The 21,748-nt window shown below is 43.0% G+C and overlaps 1 protein-coding gene and 1 long non-coding RNA gene across 2 annotated transcripts in view; one reads left to right on the top strand and one right to left on the bottom strand.

The window, feature by feature from the left end:
• The window catches only part of LOC137614726 (uncharacterized), a 45,759-nt gene extending 32,196 nt beyond the window's left edge, over nucleotides 1–13,563 (top strand). The window contains exon 3 of the long non-coding RNA XR_011039140.1: nucleotides 12,301–13,563. This is a non-coding gene — a long non-coding RNA (uncharacterized lncRNA). The remainder of the gene's footprint in view (nucleotides 1–12,300) is intronic.
• A 3,635-nt stretch (nucleotides 13,564–17,198) lies between these two features.
• Nucleotides 17,199–21,748, bottom strand: part of LOC137615375 (uncharacterized) — a 43,818-nt gene continuing 39,268 nt past the window's right edge. The window contains exon 2 of the mRNA XM_068345192.1: nucleotides 17,199–21,362. Coding sequence (XP_068201293.1) covers nucleotides 18,876–21,362 — 2,487 coding nt within the window. The 3' untranslated portion in view covers nucleotides 17,199–18,875. The remainder of the gene's footprint in view (nucleotides 21,363–21,748) is intronic.

Raw genomic sequence — 21,748 nt, 5'->3', positions numbered from 1 at the left:
TCTCTTCTCGGACGCATCGGACGTAGGCTGGGGTGCGACATTAGGCGGTAGGGAATGCTCGGGATTATGGAACTCGAGTCAAAGGACAATGCATTTCAACTGCAAGAAGCTACTGGCAGTACGTCTGACCTGGAAAAGCTTCAGGTCTCTCCTTCAAGGCAAAGTGGTGGAGGTGAACACGGACAACACCCTGCTTTGACGTACTTCTCCAAGCAAGGAGGGACCTACTCTCTGACATGGTACGAGTTCGCAAGAGACCTCCTCACCTGGTCAACAGGTCTAGACTTTTCACTAGTAACGAGGTTCATCCAAGGCAACTTGAATGTCATAGCAGATTGTCTCAGTAGGAAGGGACAAATAATTCCAACAGATTGGACCCTCCACAAGGATGTATGCAAGAGACTTTGGGCCACCTGGGGCCAGCCAACCATAGATCTCTTCGCAACCTCGATGACCAAGAGGCTCCCAATAGTTTGCTCACCTATCCCGGACCCAGCAGTAGTTCATATAGATGCCTTTCTACTAGATTGGTCACATCTAGATCTATATGCATTCCCTCCGTTCAAGATTGTCAACAAGGTACTGCAGAAGTTCGCCTCTCACGAAGGGACAAAGTTGACGCTAGTTGCTTCCCTCTGGCCCGCGAGAGAATAACTCACCGAGGTTCTTCGATGGCTAGTAGACGTTCCCAGAACACTTCCCCTAAGGGTGAACCTGCTACGTCAGCCACGCGTAAAGAAGGTACTCCAAGGCCTCCACGCTCTTCGTCTGACTGCCTTCAGACTATCGAAAGACTCTCGAGAGCTAGAGGTTTTTTCGAAGGAGGCAACCAGAGCGTTTGCTAGAGCAAGGAGAACATCCACCCTTAGAATCTACCAATCGAAGTGGGAAATCTTCCGAAACTGGTGCAAGTCAGTATCCGTACCCTCGACCAGTACCTCTGTAACTCAATAGCTGACTTTCTCTTATATCTGAGGAAAGAACGATCTCTTTCAGCTCCCACTATCAAGGGTTACAGAAGCATGTTGGCATCAGTCTTCCGTCACAGAGGCTTAGATCTTTCCAACAATAAAGATCTACAAGACCTCCTTAAGTCTTTTGAGACCACGAAGGAGCGTCGTTTGGTTACACCTGGTTGGAATTTAGACGTGGTTCTAAGATTCCTTATGTCAGACAGGTTCGAACCGCTTCAATCAGCCTCCCTGAAAGATCTCACCTTTAAGACTCTTTTCCTGATATGCTTAACCACAGCTAAAAGAGTCAGTGAGATTCATGCCTTCAGCAAGAACATCGGATTCTCATCCGAAACGGCTACATGTTCTACAACTTGGTTTTCTAGCCAAACACGAGCTGCCTTCTCGGCCTTGACCAATATCGTTCGATATTCCAAACTTATCGTATGGTTGGAAATGAACTAGAAAGAGTATTATGTCCTGTAAGAGCTCTTAAGTTCTATTTTAAAAACCTTTACGAGGCCCGTCTGAAGCTTTATGGTGTTCAGTTAAGAATCCATCTTTGCCTATGTCAGAGAATTCTTTATCCTATTTTATCAGACTGTTAATACGAGAAGCTCATTCCCATCTGAATGAGGAAGACCAAGCTTGGCTGAAGGTAAGGACACACGAAGTTAGAGCTGTCGCAACTTCCGTGGCCTTTAAACAAAATAGATCTCTGCAAAGTATATTCGACGCAACCTATTGGAAAAGCAAATCAGTGTTCGCGTCTTTTATCTTAAGAATGTCCGGTCTCTTTACGAGAACTGCTACACTCTGGGACCATTCGTAGCAACGAGTGCAGTAGTGGTGAGGGCTCCACCACTACAATTCCCTAATTCCATAACCTTTTTAATCTTTCTCTTGAAATGTTTTATTAATATTTTTGGGTTGTCCGGAAGGCTAAGAAGCCTTTCGCATCCTACTTGATTTGGCGGGTGGTCAAAGTCATTTCTTGAGAAGCGCCTAGATTAGAGGTTTTGATGAGGACCTTTAGTATGGGTTGCAACCCTTGATACTTCAGCTCCTAGGAGTCGCTCAGCATCCTATGAGGATCGCGAGGCTCAGTAAGGAAGACGTACTTAAAAAGGCAGAGTAATTGTTCAAGTCGACTTCCTTACCAGGTACTTATTTATTTTATGCTTGTTATTTTGAATAACTGCTAAAATGAAATACGGAATACTTAGCTCATAATAATGTCAACATGTAATGCTGGTCTCTACCCACCCCCCTGGGTGTGAATCAGCTATATGATCATCGGGTAAGTTTAATATTGAAAAATGTTATTTTCATTAGTAAAATAAATTTTTGAATATACTTACCCGATGATCATAAATTAAAGGACCCACCCTTCCTCCCCAATAGAGACCCAGTGGACAGAGGAGAAAATTGGTTCTATGTTGACATCGAGTACTTGAGTACCTACTTGATGGATGGCGCTGTTGATGTACACCCCCACCTGTATAGCGATCGCTGGCGTATTCCGCCCGTAGGTTTTTCTGTCGGGCAGCAGAGCTGACAGCTATATGATCATCGGGTAAGTATATTCAAAAATTTATTTTACTAATGAAAATAACATTTTTCCTAACTATACAAACCTTAGCTATTTACATGGGGTAATTACTTCGGCGTAGCTGAAACGACAAGCCATAAAATTTTTAACGAGGGTTTCCTACCCCTCCGCTAGTTAGCGGGGGTAGGGAGGGGGTAGCTATCTACCCCTCCCCCTCACACACACCGGAGAATACTCCACTTTACTTAGAGGTAGGACTTATCTTGGGGGACAGGGCTGGCGGGCACATAACTGTAAATAGCTAAGGTTTGTATAGTTAGGAAAAATACAAATTACCTATGAATTTGTCATTTGTTCCGTAACTGAAATACAAACCACACTATTTACATGGGGTGACTTAACCCTTAGGAAGGGTGGTAAGTCCCGGCCATACTGGCTTTGGCTTGCCCAGGGATTCCATATTCGAGCGATCAAGTACTCGGACAATAGGGAATCCCTGCTCCTCGCTGGGGGTTGTGAAACTGCCGCGGCCTATGTAAGGTGTGTGCGAAGGGGAAAAGTGACTTGTCCCAGGCAGTTTCCCTGGAATCCCTCAGAAGGAAATCCAGGCTAGGACTCCCAATACCACCTTGTCAGGGTATGGGGACATGACAGTATTACACCTAATACTAGGAACACAAGGTATACTGGGAACACAAGGAAGCATGGTCTACCTGCAGTGGTTTGAGGTCAGCTGTGCAGAGAACCCAGGATGCTGCTTTCTCCGTGGGAGGAGAGGATGAAGAAAAGAATAAGGGCCAGACAGATCTTTTCATTCATGCAGACTAACATCAGGTAACAATGCCCTCAACCTTCTGCTACTTGTCCATCAAGGAGCCTGAGGTTTAGACCAGCTGTTGTGAAGCCACCACAGGGCCGATAGAAACGTATCGAGCCTCCTGTGGGTCATGCCTTGCAGGTAAGGGGCTGAGAAGAAGGTCTGATGCTTCAACATCCCCGCTTGTAGGACCTGCATCACTGAAAGATGCTCCATGAAGGGCAGGGACGTATCTAACGACGTATCTAAGCCCCTGACATCATGGGCTCTAGGGGGAAGCGACGGAGAAGGGTCAGGATTCAAGGCAGGGTGTAGCACCGTGCGAATACGGGCTGATGGTACTCCTGGAGACCCCTCTCCTCGTTACCCAGGATCCACGAACGAGACCTGAGCCTGGAGACGAACTGCAGCTGTTCTCTGAAGACGCCAGCTCGGACCCCCTACCGGCAAGGTAGGAGATGGTCTGAGTCATCTGCTACAGGACGGAGACTCGAACCCTGGAAGGAGTCGAATAGCGGGTCCGGCACTCCCGGATTCTGAGTCTCGGCAACAAACCTCAGGGACGAATCTGAATGTTGCCTCCCCCTAACTGGGCAAAGTCGTAAGAGAGAACATGTGACTCGCTTGGCTGAAGATAGGCTAGCAGGAACACTCTACCCAGAAAGGTGGTGGTCTGGGGACTTACGTAGTGGTTCGTCAGGGGTTTTCTTTAGGGACTCGAACCACGTCCCAAGGAGGAGGTCTCACCTTCGACTGAGGACAGGAGAGGACAAGGCTTCGCATGCGAAGGAAGAGTTCCAGCGGGGGAGAAATGTTTGTCCCTAGAGCCAGGAGGCAAGATTTAAGGCTGAGGGATAGCCTTTCACAGTCGAAATTGAAAGGCACATTAATCCCGTAATCCCAATAGGGGCTCCGCTATTGCTGGAAGCGGCATCATGTGGAGGGATCCCCTCTCCCCGACACCGGCCACAGAAACTCGCTCTTTCGCCTGGGAGACTACTGCGGAAGACTTGCGCAGGTGTCCAGGCCTCCTTTTCGCCACGTTGCGAAAATCCTCTCTCTTTGAGGAGATGCTGGATAGACTTCCGGCGGTAAGTGGAGCAAGCTACGGAGGCAACACATCGATGGTGCGATGGTGTCCCACCGTTGCTGGAAGGCATCCTACCAGAGGGCCTTGGGAACCGTGACCGGGGAGCAGAACAGCGGGAGCTTGCAGCTCAGTGTTGTAGCGAACCGGTCCACAGAGGGAGCCCCACCGAGTCAGGACTTGTAGGCTACTTGAGGATCCAAAGACCACTCGGAATGTGGTGTCCGTGACACACTGCTCAGACTGTCGGCGAGCCCATTCCTTTGCCTGGAATCAAGCGAGCTGCTAAGGAGACTGAGGGGGACTCGGACCATCCCGGTATCTCTACCGCAGGATGGGAAGGTTGTACTGAAAAGTACCTTCTTGTCTGGGCCAGAAAACCATCACTGTGGTGTTGTTGAGCCTCATAACCACAGAGTAGTCCGCCAGGCTAGGTGGAGCTACTGAAGTGCCAGAAACATGGTTTCCGTCTCTAGTAGGACTAGAGGAGGTTCTTCCTGGTTCTGACCACCGGCCTGAAGACCCGTGGATCAGAACGTGCCCCCCCCCCCCCCCCTTTCCTTTGACGCGTCCGAAGACAGCATCAAGTTTGGGGGAAGGACGAGAAGGACCACTCCCTATTGTAGGCCCTCGTCTGCTTCCCACCCCTATGGGTTCGTCTGTACCAGTTGTCCCCTAGGGGTCTCGGCGTCTGGGGAGACGTGCCCCCGACTCCCCCGCGCCTCGAGTTGCCACCGTAGAGAACTCATCCTGGGGCGACTGTGGAAACCTGACGGGCCAGGGAGGAGAGACGTAACAACCTTGAGTTGGAGGGTCTTCTCGTGTGAGGAAAGGTCTCGCGACCTTCCTCTGCCTTGGTACCCTGTTGTCTGAAGGGAAGGCTACGGGAGATAGGAGCCTAAGACTAGGCTTGGTATACCAGACTCTGAGAGGGCTGCGGGAAGGACTCCTCGAAGACCACCATGATCTTTAGAACTTGGTAAAGTCCGAGGAACTTGTTCCGATGACGAAGAAGGGATGCCTTCGAGTCTGCCAGGATCGGCCAGTCACCCAGGAAACGGAGTGGCCGGATGCCGATGCTGAGAGCCCGTGAAGAGATCCGAGAGGAAGTATCGGAGAACTCTTGAGGTGCCGTGGAGAGGCCGAAGCACAGCCCTTGAACTGGTATATCCGCCTTCCAGGCGGACTCCAAAGTACTTCCTTGAAGATGGGTGAACCAGGACCGGAAGTACGAGTCCTACCGGACCAGCGTACACATGAAGTCTTGTGGTCTCACCGCAAAGCTGACTGCGTCTCCTGCCGCTATGCCGAACGGAGACTGTTCGGCAACCCTGTACAGAGTCGAGAAGGGAAGGAGACGGTTAAGGAGGCCTCGGAACCCGTTGGCCACCTCATGGAGAGAACGTATCTCCGACATTGACTGGACTTCCGCCCGGAGGGCCCCGTCTCCTCACCGATCCCTACCCAGGGAGGAGGGAGGGGCTCGAAACCAACCGGGATTGTTGAAGGAGACAAGCTCGGAGAGCTGGCCCTCGGCCTAGTCTCTGGCGCTCCCCATTCCCTGAGACCAGGGCAAGCTGCAGTGGCGTAAGGGAGTCCTTGGGTGAGTAGAACTCGGTCCAGGACCATATCCTTCACTTACCGAAGAGGAATCTCTGAATCTGGGATCCCCTTCAGGTTTCTCCTGAGGGCCAGAACGCAAGTTCCGACCCCTGGAGCTCCTCCTCCTGATGGACTGGCAGCAAGGTCTCCCATCCCCGGAGGCTCTTCCTGGGGAGACTCGTAGACATGCCCCAAGGGTCCAACTGGATCCTGTCGGATCCTTGCGGAAAACAGGACCTTAGGATCCCTCCTATGAGGGAAACAGGACCCCAGCGATGAAGGACGTAAGGCTTCGCCCCCTCCGCACGATAGGACCCTCAGGAAGAGGCGGGGATTCTCCCAATGGAGTGAAGGGGTAGAGGACCAGGTCTTCCGACCCTCCTGGGGATGGGTAGTGCTCATCCGCAGGGGAGGGGAGATTAAGTCCGAGGAGGGCTCATCGCCTGCGTAAGGTCTCACGAAGGGACAGGATAGTCCTTGGGGGAGATACCATGACAGAGACTCCTCTCACCCCCTTCAGGGGGGAGAGGAAGCTGCTACTGATTAATGACCCCAGTCAGAAGGCACATGCTCATCGCCTGCTTGAACGTTCTGACGACGGCATCCCACCAGGGATGCCGACCAACCCTCGCGCTGACAGGGAGTCCCTCTGGAGGGAAGAGGATCGTTCGATCCTCTGGGGGAGATGACACATGAGGGTTCGCCCGTAGAGAACCTGCAAAGAAGGGAGAAGAGACCTTTGACCTATCCGGAAACCTCCCCCCCTCCGGAGAGAGCGCTGCTCTGCGATTCGGGGGAGGGAAACGCGGAGGTGGCCTGACCGCCATAAGCCCTGATGTGAACAGGGCGCGGTCGCGTCGGAGAACGGTGCGCCGATCACGCTGATGATCGCGCGAAAAGCACAGATCTTGGTAGCGCTTGAATAAAGCATGCTTAGCAGTATAACCGCACCTGCATGGCTGCGTACCCGCGTGAGCGTGGGCGTATCGGTGTCCGCGTGAACGATCCCCGCGCTCCCGCGCGTATGCAGATCGCTGGCGCTTGCGCGTGAAAGATCGTGGGCGATAGTGAGGGAAACCATCCCATGCGCGAACGATCTCGGCGAAAAAAGATCGCCGGTGCTAGCGCCGTCGGCGATTGCGTGTGGGAAACCATCCCACGCGCGGAAGAATAACGCTGCTGACAATCTTCGGCGCTTACGCGAGTACGAAGATTGTCGGCGCTAGCGCGAGAGAAGACCGTAGGACAGCGAGCGGGAAACCAAGGTGCCCGCGTGCGTATTATCTCCAACTATTTAAGACGATCGTCAGCGATTCGTGCGAGCACGGACGATCTTCGGACGCTCACGCGTACGCGAAGATTGTCGGCGCTCGCGCGCGAGAGAAAATAGTCGGCGATCACGAGTGGGAAAACCTCTGTGCCCGTGCGCGGACGATCCGTGCGATGGGTGTGTGAGCCTCAATGGTCGCGTGCGGGAAACCATCCCGCGGACGGAACGATTTCCGTCGCTTACGCGAACTGTGAAAATCGTCGGCGCTCGCGCGCCTAGCGCTGAATCCGAAGATCGGCGGCTAACGGCCGTCAACGATCGTGTGCGGAGAACCGCCTGCGGACGGCCTCGTTGTCCCGCGCGGGAAACCATCCCGCGCACTGACTGATCCTCGGCGCTTACGCGCACTAAGAACATCGTCAGCGCTTGCGCGCCTAGCGCTGGATCCGAAGATCGCCGGCTAACGACCGTTGCCGGGTTAACGATCTTCGACAATCGCGCGCGGAAAAATCGCGAGCGGAAGGGCCTTGGAGATCGTGCGCGGGCGATCTACAGCATTTACGCGTTGGCGCGTAACAGAAGATCGCCGGCTAACGATCCTAGAAGATCGCGCGCGGGCGGTCATTAACGCTTACGCGTTAGCGCGTATCAGAAGATCGTCGGCTAACGATCCTCGACGATCGCGGGATCGCAAGCGGGAAATAATCCCGCACGCGGGCGGTCTTCAGCGCTTATGCGCGAGTGAAGAACGTAGGACCCTGTGTAACAGAAGATCGTCGGAAATGGTTGAAGGATCGGCTAAACTCGTAGATCAGGAACTGGGATGTGTCCCTAAAAGGGAGGGCATCCCCTGAAGAGGACCAGGAGGTCTACTTCAGTGCCGACGATCAACTGAGGGACTGCTAAATACTCCGAGGAGTGGTCTCTGTGAGGTACCTTTCCCGCGAACGGGAGAGGTGTCCTTCGTAGAAGAGACTTAGAGATACCGTAGGCTGAAACGCTGGTGAACGCCAGTGCACTATCTCAGGAACCCCAACGATGTGCGCAAATGGGCAGGGAACGTTGGTAGCAGCCTAACTGAATACTGGAACAGGGTGTCTCTGAAGGGAGACTCAGGAACAGCAGTCGAGCGCGTAAGGGAACGTTGGCGCGCAGGTGATACCTGGCACTTAAGGTACTTACTCAAGGTGTGAGAAAGTCTCTCCTGCCCCAAAGGGAGGAGCCCGTTAGATAACAGGGGCGTGGGCGCCCAAGGCGCGTCTGCAGTCAGGAACGGATACAGCAGGCAACAGGTACACTGAGGGACGAGAGACCAAGGGTCTAACGTAGCTTGAGTAGCGAGGCCCCGAGGGGATTAGTTGTAAGACCCCGAAGGGTCAACGCAACGAGAAACCGAAGTTTCTCCGTCACTAATCACCGAAGTGTAGAAGTGACTAAAGTTAAGAGAGCCCGAGGGAACTGCGTAACTAAAGCTCCGAGACCCCGAAGGGTCAGGGGAAAAGAGAAACCGAAGTTTCCCTGTTACTAAACACAGAAGTGCTAGTGACTGAACAGCAAGCTGTTGACAACAGGAACAAACCTCCGAAGAGGAGTCTCTATGAGTGGCGCCTCTCGCGAACAAGAGAGGTGAGCACTTCGTAGAAGAGACTGGTGATGGAGCCCCGAAAGGCCGTGAGATCAGCAGACGTAAACAGGAACAATCCTCCGAAGAGGAGTCACTGTGAGTGTCCTCTCACGCGAACGGGAGGGGACACTTCGTAGAAGAGACAAAAGGAGCAATCCTCCGAGGAGGAGCCCTTAATGCGGCCTCCCTCGCGAACGAGAGAGGGCCAGACTGAACCTGCAGCTGCTCAGCCCCTTGAGCGTAGCTACAGAAGCGACCGCTCAGCCCCGAGAGCATAGTCGCTAATACCATGGTCTAGCCTTGCAACCGCTCAGCCCCTTGAGCAAGTCACAAGGGTGGCCGCTCAGCCCCTTGAGCAAGTCACAAGGATGGCCGCTCAGCCCCAAGAGCATAACCGCCAAAGGACCAAGGAAACTACCCTGGAGGCGAACCTCCTTATCGTTCTAGGATGCAATGAAGAGCTAGCAGTAGTCACAGGGGAACTTCTAAGAGAAGGGAACGCCTTGAGAGACGGCGGCGAAGCCGACTCCCCAGGAAAAACAGGACAGCTCTGCTTCGAAGGCACACAACAGGCACGAAGAAACAGCATCGCAAACTGGAAAATAGAACAGAATGATTATTTAACAGAAATTCCCCCGGGTGAAACTCCGAAGAGAAACCCCGAGGGAAAGAACATAAGAACGAAAGAAGGTATGCGGCCCCCTCCCCCACCCGGCATGCCCAGGTGAGGGGGGGGGGCGAAGGTTAACAAAACAGAATTAAAACATTATAATTATGCAATTGACTTTGAATGTTCCAAGGATCACCGATCCCCGAAGGGACGTGAGCCCTGAGCAGAAAAGTTAAAATACAATTACAGTATATTCATAAAAATAATTGAGACAAATAAAACGAAATAGCGACTCGGTCCTGAGAGGCTATCGTAGGCGTAGTACGGAGTAAGAGGTGAACGACCTCAAGAGAAGGGCCGGTCTCCACGAAGGCAACCATGGTGGCCTAGGAGGGAAAGGCCGTGATCAAGAAAAGATCGTAGTGGCCTGAAAGCCGGCGATCACTCTCGTAGACGTACACAACACACACCGCACAACACCGAAAGCAAAGGAAACTTACTATTTTCTATACACAAAAATATACATAAACATCAATAATGTTTAAATATATTAAGTATAAGAAAAGGTAAGTTAAAAGACAAAACAATAATGGCTGTCAAGTGAGGATAGGAGCGGAGACATCCGATCGCCATCCGAGCCAAAAGTAAAGTGGAGTATTCTCCGGTGTGTGTGAGGGGAGGTGTAGCTAACTACCCCTCCCTACCCCCCACTAACTAGCGGAAGGGTAGGAAACCCTCGTTAAAACTTTTATGGCTCGTCGTTTCAGCTACGCCGAAGTAATTACCCCATGTAAATAGCGTGGTTTGTATTTCAGTTACGGAACAAAGGAAAATTAGGCTGTGGAAATATTGGACCTTTTATTCCCAAGAATCTGGAATGGAGCCAGCCCCACCCAGTGACTATCAGAAGACTGACCGGCCCTTTTTTTCTTCAAGAAGGAATGGTCGTTCTCAAAACCAGATATTGGATGGCAGAACTCTATTTCACCGGGAAAATAATTATCCATTCTGAGAAGTTGTGTGTCTGCTAGATTTAACGGGACCCTCGGTGCAAGTGGTGTTTAGCATCAAAATACTATGAGTACACAGAACCCCTCCTCTGTCAGAGGAACCTTTTGCTTCCTATAATTTCTTGGCGGACATGATGACTTGAGGACAAAGCTCAACTTTGAAGTCGAAACTTAGACCTGTCTTTCCCGTCCATCAGTTAAACAAGATTTCAGTACTTCCTCTCCAATTCTAGAGAGTCTAAGAAGCCTCTCTGGGAAAGATAATGGATTAGTCACTTCTTGATAAAGGACTTTTAAAGTGAGAAGATACGCATTTACTCCTGTCAGGCAATGGAGGTTTACGAGTAGTCCTATACCAGATGTCCCCCTTTGCGGAGGAAAGTTATCACCGAGTAGAGAGCAGTCATCACTATCTCTATGAAAGTTATGTCCTCCGTACCTCCTAAAAAGAAAATCTTGGCCTTAAATGATTTCCTCTCCATCGTTTTCACCAAATACTGTACTATACTGTACTACGGTAATGGTCAATGTACTCCTCTCTTGACTCTGGAGTATAATATCAGGAGATCTAAGGGAGACAAATCGACACCACAAACATTCTTGTGTATAAGAAAAGGTCCTCAGCTCTGGAACTTTTCATGATAAACCCGAAGAGACTGCTGGACCGAGTAAAGTGGTGTCAACAATCACTCAGAGCAAGTTGCAGTAAGTTTGCTTGACATGTCACAATAGAAATCTAACTGACATCTTCCCTGGGAAGAGTTAGTCAATAGAAAGAGGACTATTCTAGAGTTTGGAGCTTTTCCAAGACTGCCTCTCCTTGAATATGGACTGTTTGACCGTATCAGCCTTGGAAGTTTAGATCTAATTCTGGATGTTGAAGCAGACCCTTGTTTGAGATTTATCTCCTATGATTATTATCACAATCCCAGACAGGAGGGCTTTACTTTACTACTAGCCTAGGAAAACAAGTCAACTTCCAGGGTCTTTTTTACTCGAAAACCCAATTCAGAAAATGTTATAAATTTTTGGGGATACCTTTTTCTCAATTTGATGAGAAACCAGATTCTGGTAATTTCCAGTTATTGTAGAATTTTTTGCAATTTGTCTCTCAAGGAGTCCTATGAAGAACAGTGATTCAACAATTCAGCCCAAGGAAACTATGTATGGATCAACCTCTTGGTCAAGACAGCGTTAAAACTCGCAAGACTCAGGAAAAGCGTTGCCAGGGATACCCCCTTCAATCACATGGCATCAGTGGACCTGCCACTTTTTACCAGTTTCTATTTTAGTGAACAAAATCCAGACTCCGGTTTGAAATGATCTCAGATTTAGCTCTTTCACAATCTTGTGTCTAAAGAGGTTTCTTATAGCACAAACAACTAGGTACTCTGTCCTGCTGAGATGTGCAAGCTTCCTGTTGGAACAAAATATGTGGGCATATTATACTCATTTTGTTCGAACTCTGGCTGCTACAAAAGAAAGTATTCAGAATCACTTTCTCCCTCTGATTAAGAGAAACTATAATGAGAGACTACATCCTTTTTTGTTTTGATTGGTCAGTCGTAGAAAACATTACCAGTTACCCATATAAATGACTCAGGTTTGTATAGCTAGGAAAAATACAAATTGTATTGAAATTTGTAGTATTTAGTTTTGTGATCACCAATTTCGCCCCATCAATATTGTGTGGTAGTCAGTAATGTAACCTTCTAGTAAGGTTTCCTCAAAATGGACAGAATTTCAATAATCAAATTTTATTTTGTTACCTGTAGGTCACATGATGTCCATCCCGCCATACCACTTCAAGTCGTTTTCTGTTATTACATATTGGTCTATGTAAACTAATAGTGTGAGATCCTGCATTTAAGGGGTGGTGTTGAATTGCTGAGAGAAGTTCTATCCTTTGAACCTGTGTAACATTTCTGCCCTGGGTTCTAGAGGAAGGTATAGGTAATGGAAAGAAAAATTAATTTTTCTTAATACTATCAAGATAAAAACAACCCATACTTGATGAGGTAATAACAATGTGATCTATAGGTATCTAAATAATTTATTTAATTAAAATTTTATGTAATTTATATTGTTACATAACCATGCTATAGATTTTGTTTTGTGTAGGGTATATACACATGCTGGAACACAATTTGTGGATAGAATAATTTTAATTTATGCTGGTGTCATTCTTTTTTCATAGGATCACAGCAAACAAGAATCTAAGACACACAGCAGTCCCACTTGGGTGTGAGATTTTAAACCACAGGCAATTCTTCAGAGATCATTTACTTGTTATCAAAGAGGCCAATTTTTGTGGTACCAGGCAAAAGTACTCATTAAGAACCTTTAATAATACACCAATGATATAAGACTTAATACGATAAAATTAAAAGACTGACTATGCACAGATAGTGCTTAATAATGTTGAACGTTAAACACGTCAGTTCTTTGTTCCTGCTATTATGTTGAATGTTAAACAAGTCAGTACTTTGTGCCTGCTATTAAGTTGAATGTTAAACAAGTCAGTACTTTGTGCCTGTTATGTTGAATGTTAAACAAGTCAGTACTTTGTGCCTGCTATTATATTGAATGTTAAACAAGTCAGTACTTTGTGCCTGCTATTATATTGAATGTTAAACAAGTCGGTACTTTGTGCCTGCTATTAAGAGTCACCCTGCATTCTATAGTAGCATGTTTATATATATTTTATAGCAGCTGTTTTTGTATATAGGTTCTATGGAATAGTATTAAGGGTGGTTGGTTTATAAAGAATCAAGACTTTTGACAAAATTCAAAGCCCTACTTAAATGTTAGTATATATAACAGTGAAGATTGTGTTTTATGTAGTTTGATTGCATTTCTGTGACTTATTCTGGTTCTGACTGGATGGATGGTGGGATGATTGATTAGTTGATAGTGTGTAATATATATACTGTATATATTTGTTAACCACTTTATTTAGTTTATTTTTATAAAATATGAAATTTTTTAGATGTTCCCCATTTTATAGTTGTATTTTTTTTATTCAAGATGAAATTTAATATAATTTTAATAAAAGAGTAATTAAAGTATAATAATGCTACTAATTTTATTCTAGTACATATTTTCCTTTTGGTCTTTCCACAAAAAAATAAAAGTTTTCATGCTAAAGTATATATTAACTAAATTTCTTTCCTATTACTGTATGTACCAAAGACCAGTTGTACAAAGTAAAATTTTACCAAGAGTAATCAAGATAATAAGAGAGTAGCAGTGTGTATATTACTTAAAAAAAAAAAAAAAAAGCAGCAAAAAGGAGACATATGACAATATTTTTTTGAAAAATATGTTGGGACAACTCCCAATTTCCATTGTTAAACAAAATCAAGAGATAAATATTTATATACATTGACAGAAGTGCACTAGACCATATTTATAGGTATGGCAGAGGAATGAATCACTGTGCTTTTAACTTACCCTCACAAAGGTATACCATTTAAAAGTACCTCAATTGCATTCCAATCATATTGTTCATGGCCAACCTACCACTGTAAAAGGATAAGCATAATCCTATAAACTCTAGGGTGCCAACATGTAAAACATCCTAGTGCAGAAAGGAAAGAGAAGTAATAAAAAAGTTATACAAGATGAAAAAATAAATAAAATTAATTAAAATAGATGTCACAAAATATGAAATGAGATAAGTCATCCTGCTTAGAAAAAGCATTTAAAACAAGTCTGAACTTTTGTAATTCCAACAATTCAACCTCTATTATGAAAATTGTCCCAAAATCTAGTCACAGATGGAGAAAAACTTTCTAGACTACAATGTAGTATTGAGCCTTAAGATGGAGAAGGCCTAACTTAGAATTAACTGCATTCCCAGTACTAAGTACAGGATGCTACAGTCTATGAAGATGTGAATGCAAAGGGTAGTCAGAATTATGAAAAATATTAAGCAACTTGCACAAACAACTAACTGAATGAGACAGTACCAGACATTAATTTCCTGATCAGGGATAAGGAATTTAATAGCCAGCAAGATAGGAGTTATCAGATAAGGCCGGACAGTAGAAAATACATGTTAAACTGAAAGAATTAAAGTAAAATTTCTCAAAACATTTTAGGCTGAAAAAATTAAAACATTTCCTCAAAAAAATTCTTTGGAATCTAATAACAGGCCATTTAAACTACAGTAAATATCTCTATAAACTTTACCACAGAGAAACAAAAATATTTTCCTCTCACTACCATGTATTGCCCTCCAAGGGAGTGCCAAACTACCATCCACCTACCATGTCTCAAGAGAGTGAAGAATTACATGCCCAAAAATAAAGAATGATATTAACTTATTGTATCAGACTAGAGTGTGAAACAAGATTTATTCAGTATTGTATTCCTATTTATTTCCAATAATCTTACCTTTGGAAAAGTAAAATGCTGAATTACCTGTTTTACAAGTGAAATGAAGGCGAGAACCAAAATTAATACAACGCTGTAACCTGTAATCCTCAATATTATCTCTGAAAACCACAGAGTAGAGGAAAAAGGCTAAATAAATAAAAACTCAACTTATCTTGTTCGAATGATACTGCTGTCATTAGTGGCAGCATATCATAAAAATAAGGTCTTAGGCCAGAAATTTTTTTACTATAGACCAATCTTTGTCATCCAAACATGTTAAGGAATTTTATTGCCACCAGCCACCCGTTGAGATATTACCGCCAGAGTAGGGTCCTTTGACTGGCCAGACAAGTAAGTACTACATTGGATCCCTCTCTCTGGTTACGGCTCATTTCATCTTTGCCTGGCACACACAGAATAGTCTGGCCTATTCTTTACACATTCTCCTCTTTCCTCATACACTTGACAACACTGAAATTACCAAACAAATCATCGTCTCTGAAGAGGTTAACTACTGCACTGTAATTGTTCAGTGGCGACTTCCCTCTTAGTAGGGGTAGAAGAGACTTTAGCAATGGCAAGCAGCTCTTCTAGGAGGACACTCCAAAATTAAACCATTTTTCTCTAGTCTTGGGTATTGCCATAGCCTCTGTAACATGGACTTCCACTATCTTGGATTATATATCTCTTACTTGAGGGTACACTTGGGCACACTATTCCATCTCATTTCTCTTCCTCTTGTTATTTTGATGATAGTTTATATATGAAAGATTTACTTTAATGTTATTATTTTCCTTAAACTTCTATTGTAGTTTATTTCCTTATTTCCTTTACTCACTGGGCTATTTTCTCTTTTGGAGCCCTTAGACTTACAGCATCCTTCTTCTCCAACTAGGATTGTAACTTAGCAAGTAATAATAATAATACATTCAGTACATTAATTCTTAGCAAAACAAAATTGCTTACATATGAAAAATAGTAACCTTTATAAGTAACATATACAATATATATTGATAAAATAACATACGAAAAAGAATGGTTGAGAAACAAAAAAGTAGAGTTTGAAGTACTGTACACTAACAAAAAATAACAGTATTGATATGGCTGAGTTGCGCTCCTTAATGCAAGCACAAGAAAAAAATATTCTTTCTAAACAAATTAGGAAATCTAAAATTAACCTTACTCAAGGACAATGGCCATGGATTTCATTCATCCGATTAAAGTTGAATCTGGGACTGAAAGCTTTTCTGGAATTTTCCATGATGTATCTACCAGGATCAAAAACTTTTAGTCTGTCAATCTGTATTGTATATCATGAATTTATGTAATCTCTTACTTTGCTCTATCACAGGTTCTAAAAACATGGCTGCTGCTGAGAAACTATTATGGAAGGCATATATTCATTTGAATAAACCTTCTGCTTTTTTAAATGTAATACAGTTGTGAGGTTTTTATCATGGTAATTGAAATTATGATCCTGCTCTTAATCGCATACAGCACTTTCTTCATTAACTCATCCAACTGATTTAGTTAACAAATCTGCTAATTGAAGATGAAATTTGGTAAAAGTATTTTCCAGGATTTGCTAAGATTTGGCAGAATGTATTAAGGAATTCAAAAGTATCCTATCATTCAGATTACTGTATATACTTACAGTACACTAAATACAGTATATTACCATTACAAAAAAGAAGAACTTCCTCATAACTACAACCAGATTTAGAATCCTTACACAAAAAATACTTCAGGACTTTCATCCATGTCATTAATCTGTTCCTGAGTAACCAATTTTATACCTTGACCAACTGAATTATTTAGGAAACATTGCCTTTTAACCCCCTTTAAAAATTCTAATAACTCCAAATGACAGAAATCTGTCATATGACTAGAACCTTGAGGAATTAGCTCACAATGAGGTACATACTATCTTCTATACATTCGCCACATGTACATGTAATTCAAAATTTTGTCCTTATCATGTGGGACAACAAAAGCCCTCTTTCATCTTTCCTTTAGAATCACCAGTTGGAGGTTTGGATATACAGTATGTAAAAAATTAGTTTGCTTTCCTTCACTTTGACCAAGATGGAAAGTGATGAGAGTAGAGAATGCTAAATGACGTATTCTGCTGTCTCCATTGGATAACTTAGTAGACAAGGGGATATATCCACAGACAATTTGAAATGGCTTTCCTTTATGTAAAATATTTTGACTTTACATGGCTTTATAAATTATACCTGGCATAAAGACCTTATTAAATATACCTTGAGACATGATGTCTGCCTCAAACAGACGAGGGGAAAATATTGCCACAATCAGGTAAAAGCTCTTTTTGGCAATATCATATGACCTATCAATAAGAAGGTAGGAAATTAAATCTTGTTTGATGTACTCTGATGTAAAATGTGAAAATTGAAACTACTTATGAAGGAATATGGCAGTGTTACATCACAAACACAGCACCATAAATTTAGTCTAGAGACAGAGATAGGGAAGCTAGATGAATATTGTATAAAGGAGTTTACATATGGCATAAAACAAAACTAAATTGTGTTAATACCAGGAACTCTTGATTGATATCAGGCTAGTATCTATATTGCCAGTTTCTGCCAATAATACAAAACAAACAAACAAAAAAATTGGAAAACAGCACAGTAACTTTGCAAACATCTGAATGGAATCCTTTAAAATAAAAGATAACCTAACTGACCAAAGCAAATGCATCAACAACTCCCATGGGCAGAACCTTCAACAACATGCACAAAATGAAATCTACAAAATACTGGAATCAGAATCTGTAATCTTACCAAACTGTTTCTTCTAAACCTTACATCTCAAGTCTGTTGGTCTATCCTAATATATTTAAGGAATTAATTCTTATCATCAAGGAATACACAATGATGACACTGAAAGGCAAAAGTACCAATCAGTGACCTATCATAAAACCTGTTCAAAATAACAAAAAAAAAAATTTGCATTTAAGACAATATGTTAACAAACACACACATTCCTGTGTAATGTTGAAATGCAAGTATACCATTACAGTAAGACAAGCCTCTAACTATTGTGCTTACTGTTAATAAGACATGAAAAATAAATAAAAAATGGAAATAGATTTAAATTACAGTACATGTGTACAGGTAAGTGAACACATGACTTCATTACTCTTGAATAACATACTTTTATATTGGGCACTCGTCAACCTCCACTGCCTGATAGGGACATGATAGGTGGGCAGTTTAACTGTCAATTGGAGGTAAGGGTAACTAGCAGCCAGAGTATTATCTTTTTTTTTGTTTTTGAGGTTGTGAAGTTGGCTACTTTGAATTAATAGCATTATAATTTTCAAAGTCAAGATTCAAGGAAATATTTTACCATATTTACATAACAGCTTAATATTCAAAACTTAAACTAAGTACAGTAGCCTAAACTCTTGGAGTGTACAGGAAGAAACTACAGTATATTAACAGCTTTGTACTGTATCTGAAAAGTAATATTTAACTTTTTCTTGTTTGTACCAATTTAACTGATAAAAATGAAAACATTCTTGCATTCTACCATTCCATGTTCAACATTGCTATTTTCAATTATCTACTCATTATATGATAACCAACAATTTATGAAACAAGGGAGGCATTTATTACACAACCAGCAATAGTAAAATGCTTAGATTTAACACTGCTAAGACATTAAACTTATAAGTAAAAAAAACCTTAAACAAAACAAAAGTTTAAAAACAGTGGATTAATTACATTTTCCAAGCAATTATATAGTCTGACAGCTTCTTTAGCTGCATCCATATAAGGCATTGCAACTGAAGTACTTGCATAGTACCTGAGGCGTTATCCAGTTATACCTCATGCCTACCATATACTGTACAGTCGTTTATCCAAATCATCATTAGCTCAATAAACTAAATGATTCCCTTCCAAACCACAAAGGTAACATAAGTCTCCATCATGGCATACATCTAGACATTTTTTTTTTCATAAGCACAAATAGGGCACTCTTTCCCTATCAACATCCAGCAAACTTTGCACAAAAGAATGTCAGTGTTTGGATACCTGGGGCATCGACATCTCTTCTCAAACAGCAATAATCTTTGGCAAATGGTGCAACTATTTTTCTTAAACAAGAAAACCATAAAAACATAACTAGGATTAACTTCCAAGTGTTTCATCTTTTGCAATTTTGCATGCCAGTCTTTGTAAATTGTAAGAATTTTCGTCTCTGACCCATGATAGTGACGTTTCATATTCATCAGAGCTGCTTCTGGGTAAAGAATACCAGTTAACCAAGGCTTCAAGTATATCAAGACCTGTAGTTTACTCTCAAGAAACCCAATGAAAAAGATAAAGAGAATCCACTCAAACGATGCATGGGGAACTAATGGTGGTTCCATAATACAGCTGGAAATATCCATATCAAAATCTTTGCTGTGGTGAGACTTATACTTGTCTACTTTCTTCTGAAACATTTCTGCTTCTTGGCCTTCTCCTACGACATTGATTTCTAAATTGTAATCTTCATCTATAAAGGTAGTGTTCATGTTTACTAGATGCTTCTTAAATTTATAGCTAGTGAGGACAGTATACTGCAAAAGCAACCAAAGACATAAGACATAGAGCACTAGTAAAAGGTTAACCTTGGGTATTTTGTCCTTTCTCTTACTAGATTTGAATAAAGACTCCATTACACCAAAGACAGAAAATGACCTTTGGTTCATAGCTATTTGCTTTATATCATATATTTTGAATTTTCTCCCAACATGGGCGTCATCAATGTGCCCACATGTGATAAATTTATTTACATAGCAATGACTTTCCCTAATTACCTGAAACAGAACAATGCAAAGAAATAGGACAAGAACCAGAGGGAAAACTTTTGACACAATCTCGAGAGCAACACTGAATGATATGTTCGTTGCCTCTTTAAAAGACGGTAGCTGCAACTCTAAGGCTTCAAAATTTTCTATACTTAAATTTGGCATCTCCATCTCAAATGCAGAGGACACCAATTTCATTTTCTTATATGCCTTAGCCATCTTTTGCATTAACTCTGGCAAGGAATTATTAAATTTCTTGCATACTTCTTCCTCTTTTATATTTTGCTTAACTTTAGCTGTGCAGTTTATGGAATTTGTTGCTTCATCGCACAAACTAATAAGATTAGTTAGCGTCATTATTACACTTCCAGTAACTAACCCCGTATTATCATCAACAGCCTCTCTAAACTTCTTTCTACACTCTACATTCATGTCTTTTTGAGATTCTAAGCACAGATCACCAAGGCCTCTTATAGTTTCTAGGCATTTAGCATGTTGCTGATTAATATAGTTACTTCCCACCTCTTCAAATTTATCGAGAGAGGTCTCGTTACTTGCTCCAAAAATGTCCATGAAAGACGTAAAGAGTTCATCTTTAGGGGGAATATAGTCCTTGTCAAATTTTAGGTCTTCATTCACTAAACGTTCATGATTGTCTACTGAATCTTTGGTTGCTTGTAATGCAAAATCATTAGCTTCTAGCAAAGCAACTGAGGCTGCCCTTGTAACACAACTGTGGAAGTTGTAATTCTTTGATGCTGCTGTCATCAATATAGGAAGGGCAAGCAGGGTCACATAAATTGTACACACATAACAGATAGATTTAAAATAATACTGAGCTGTGTGAATAAACATGAGAGGAGCAATTAACAGATTAGGTGGTAAAAGGGAAATGCAATTTAGACAGATTAACATAATATTCACCACCCTAACTATTTCTCCTGATGGTCCAAATGCAAATATGAGAAAATTTTGTAACAAATACCAAAAACTAAATGTGGCCATCACACAAAATAGTATACCGATTATTCTCTGTGGCCAATCCAAAGGTGCATAAAGACAGTACGTATTACCTATAAAAGGAGCTATCTTCAGCAAAACAAAGGCAGTGGAAACAATAAGTACGCTGAAAAGCACTTGTGACAATGCTATTACTCCACCCATAGAAAAGATAAATGGAATGACGAAAGAGTGATTGGTTCGGTGAGTTTCATTAAAGATGGCTTCAAAGACTACCTTGTTGTTGTAGAGGATGTCACCTGGTTGGGGTATTACCAACCTGAACACATAAGAACTGTTCCCTAAGTTTTCTGGATAATGGGCAATCATTTCCTCATGAGGATAGCCACTGTAGGCAGGCCTCTTGCTAACAACCGTCCATTTACCAAATAGTACTTTTTCATCAGTTCTGACAAGTACTGCTACCTCCACAGGATCATATGCAATGTTGCCAAAGGTAGCATTCCAATCCAAACTGACAAAATTTGCCAAAATGGCATTCCATAACACAAACTTCAGTTCTGACGTATTGAAAGGTTCTGCAGTAAGTTCATTTGGTGCAAGGTGTGTAATGGTTACCTCACTGTAGGCAACACCACCAACTGCTAATAACAGTAGCATTGTGCTAACCATCTGAAATAAAAATAAAAATTCATGATGAAGGTTTCAGTACCCAATGGATGCTCATGAAAGTTTGAAGTTAATGCAATAGAATACCATAACAAATCTAGAAGTAATTTGCATTTTTTCTAACTATACAAACCTTGATCTCTTTATAGAAAATATACTTTTGACGAAGCTAGAAAATAGCATCAAACTTTTAGTGAGGTATAACCATCACCAGTTAATATGAGAGAGAGAGAGAGAGAGAGAGAGAGAGAGAGAGAGAGAGAGAGAGAGAGAGAGAGAGAGAGAGAGACATTGCTCACACACTCGCCTGTGATATGTCATCCCTTTTGACTGCAGGCAGGACTTGCAGGGGGATAGGTATGGTGGGACAAATCTGTATAAAGAGCTGA

The sequence above is a fragment of the Palaemon carinicauda genome, chromosome 21, assembly GCF_036898095.1.
Source record: "Palaemon carinicauda isolate YSFRI2023 chromosome 21, ASM3689809v2, whole genome shotgun sequence".
NCBI lineage: Eukaryota > Metazoa > Arthropoda > Malacostraca > Decapoda > Palaemonidae > Palaemon > Palaemon carinicauda.
Note: the sequence above shows the minus strand (reverse complement) of the source record. Positions and strands in the feature narration are given on the sequence as shown.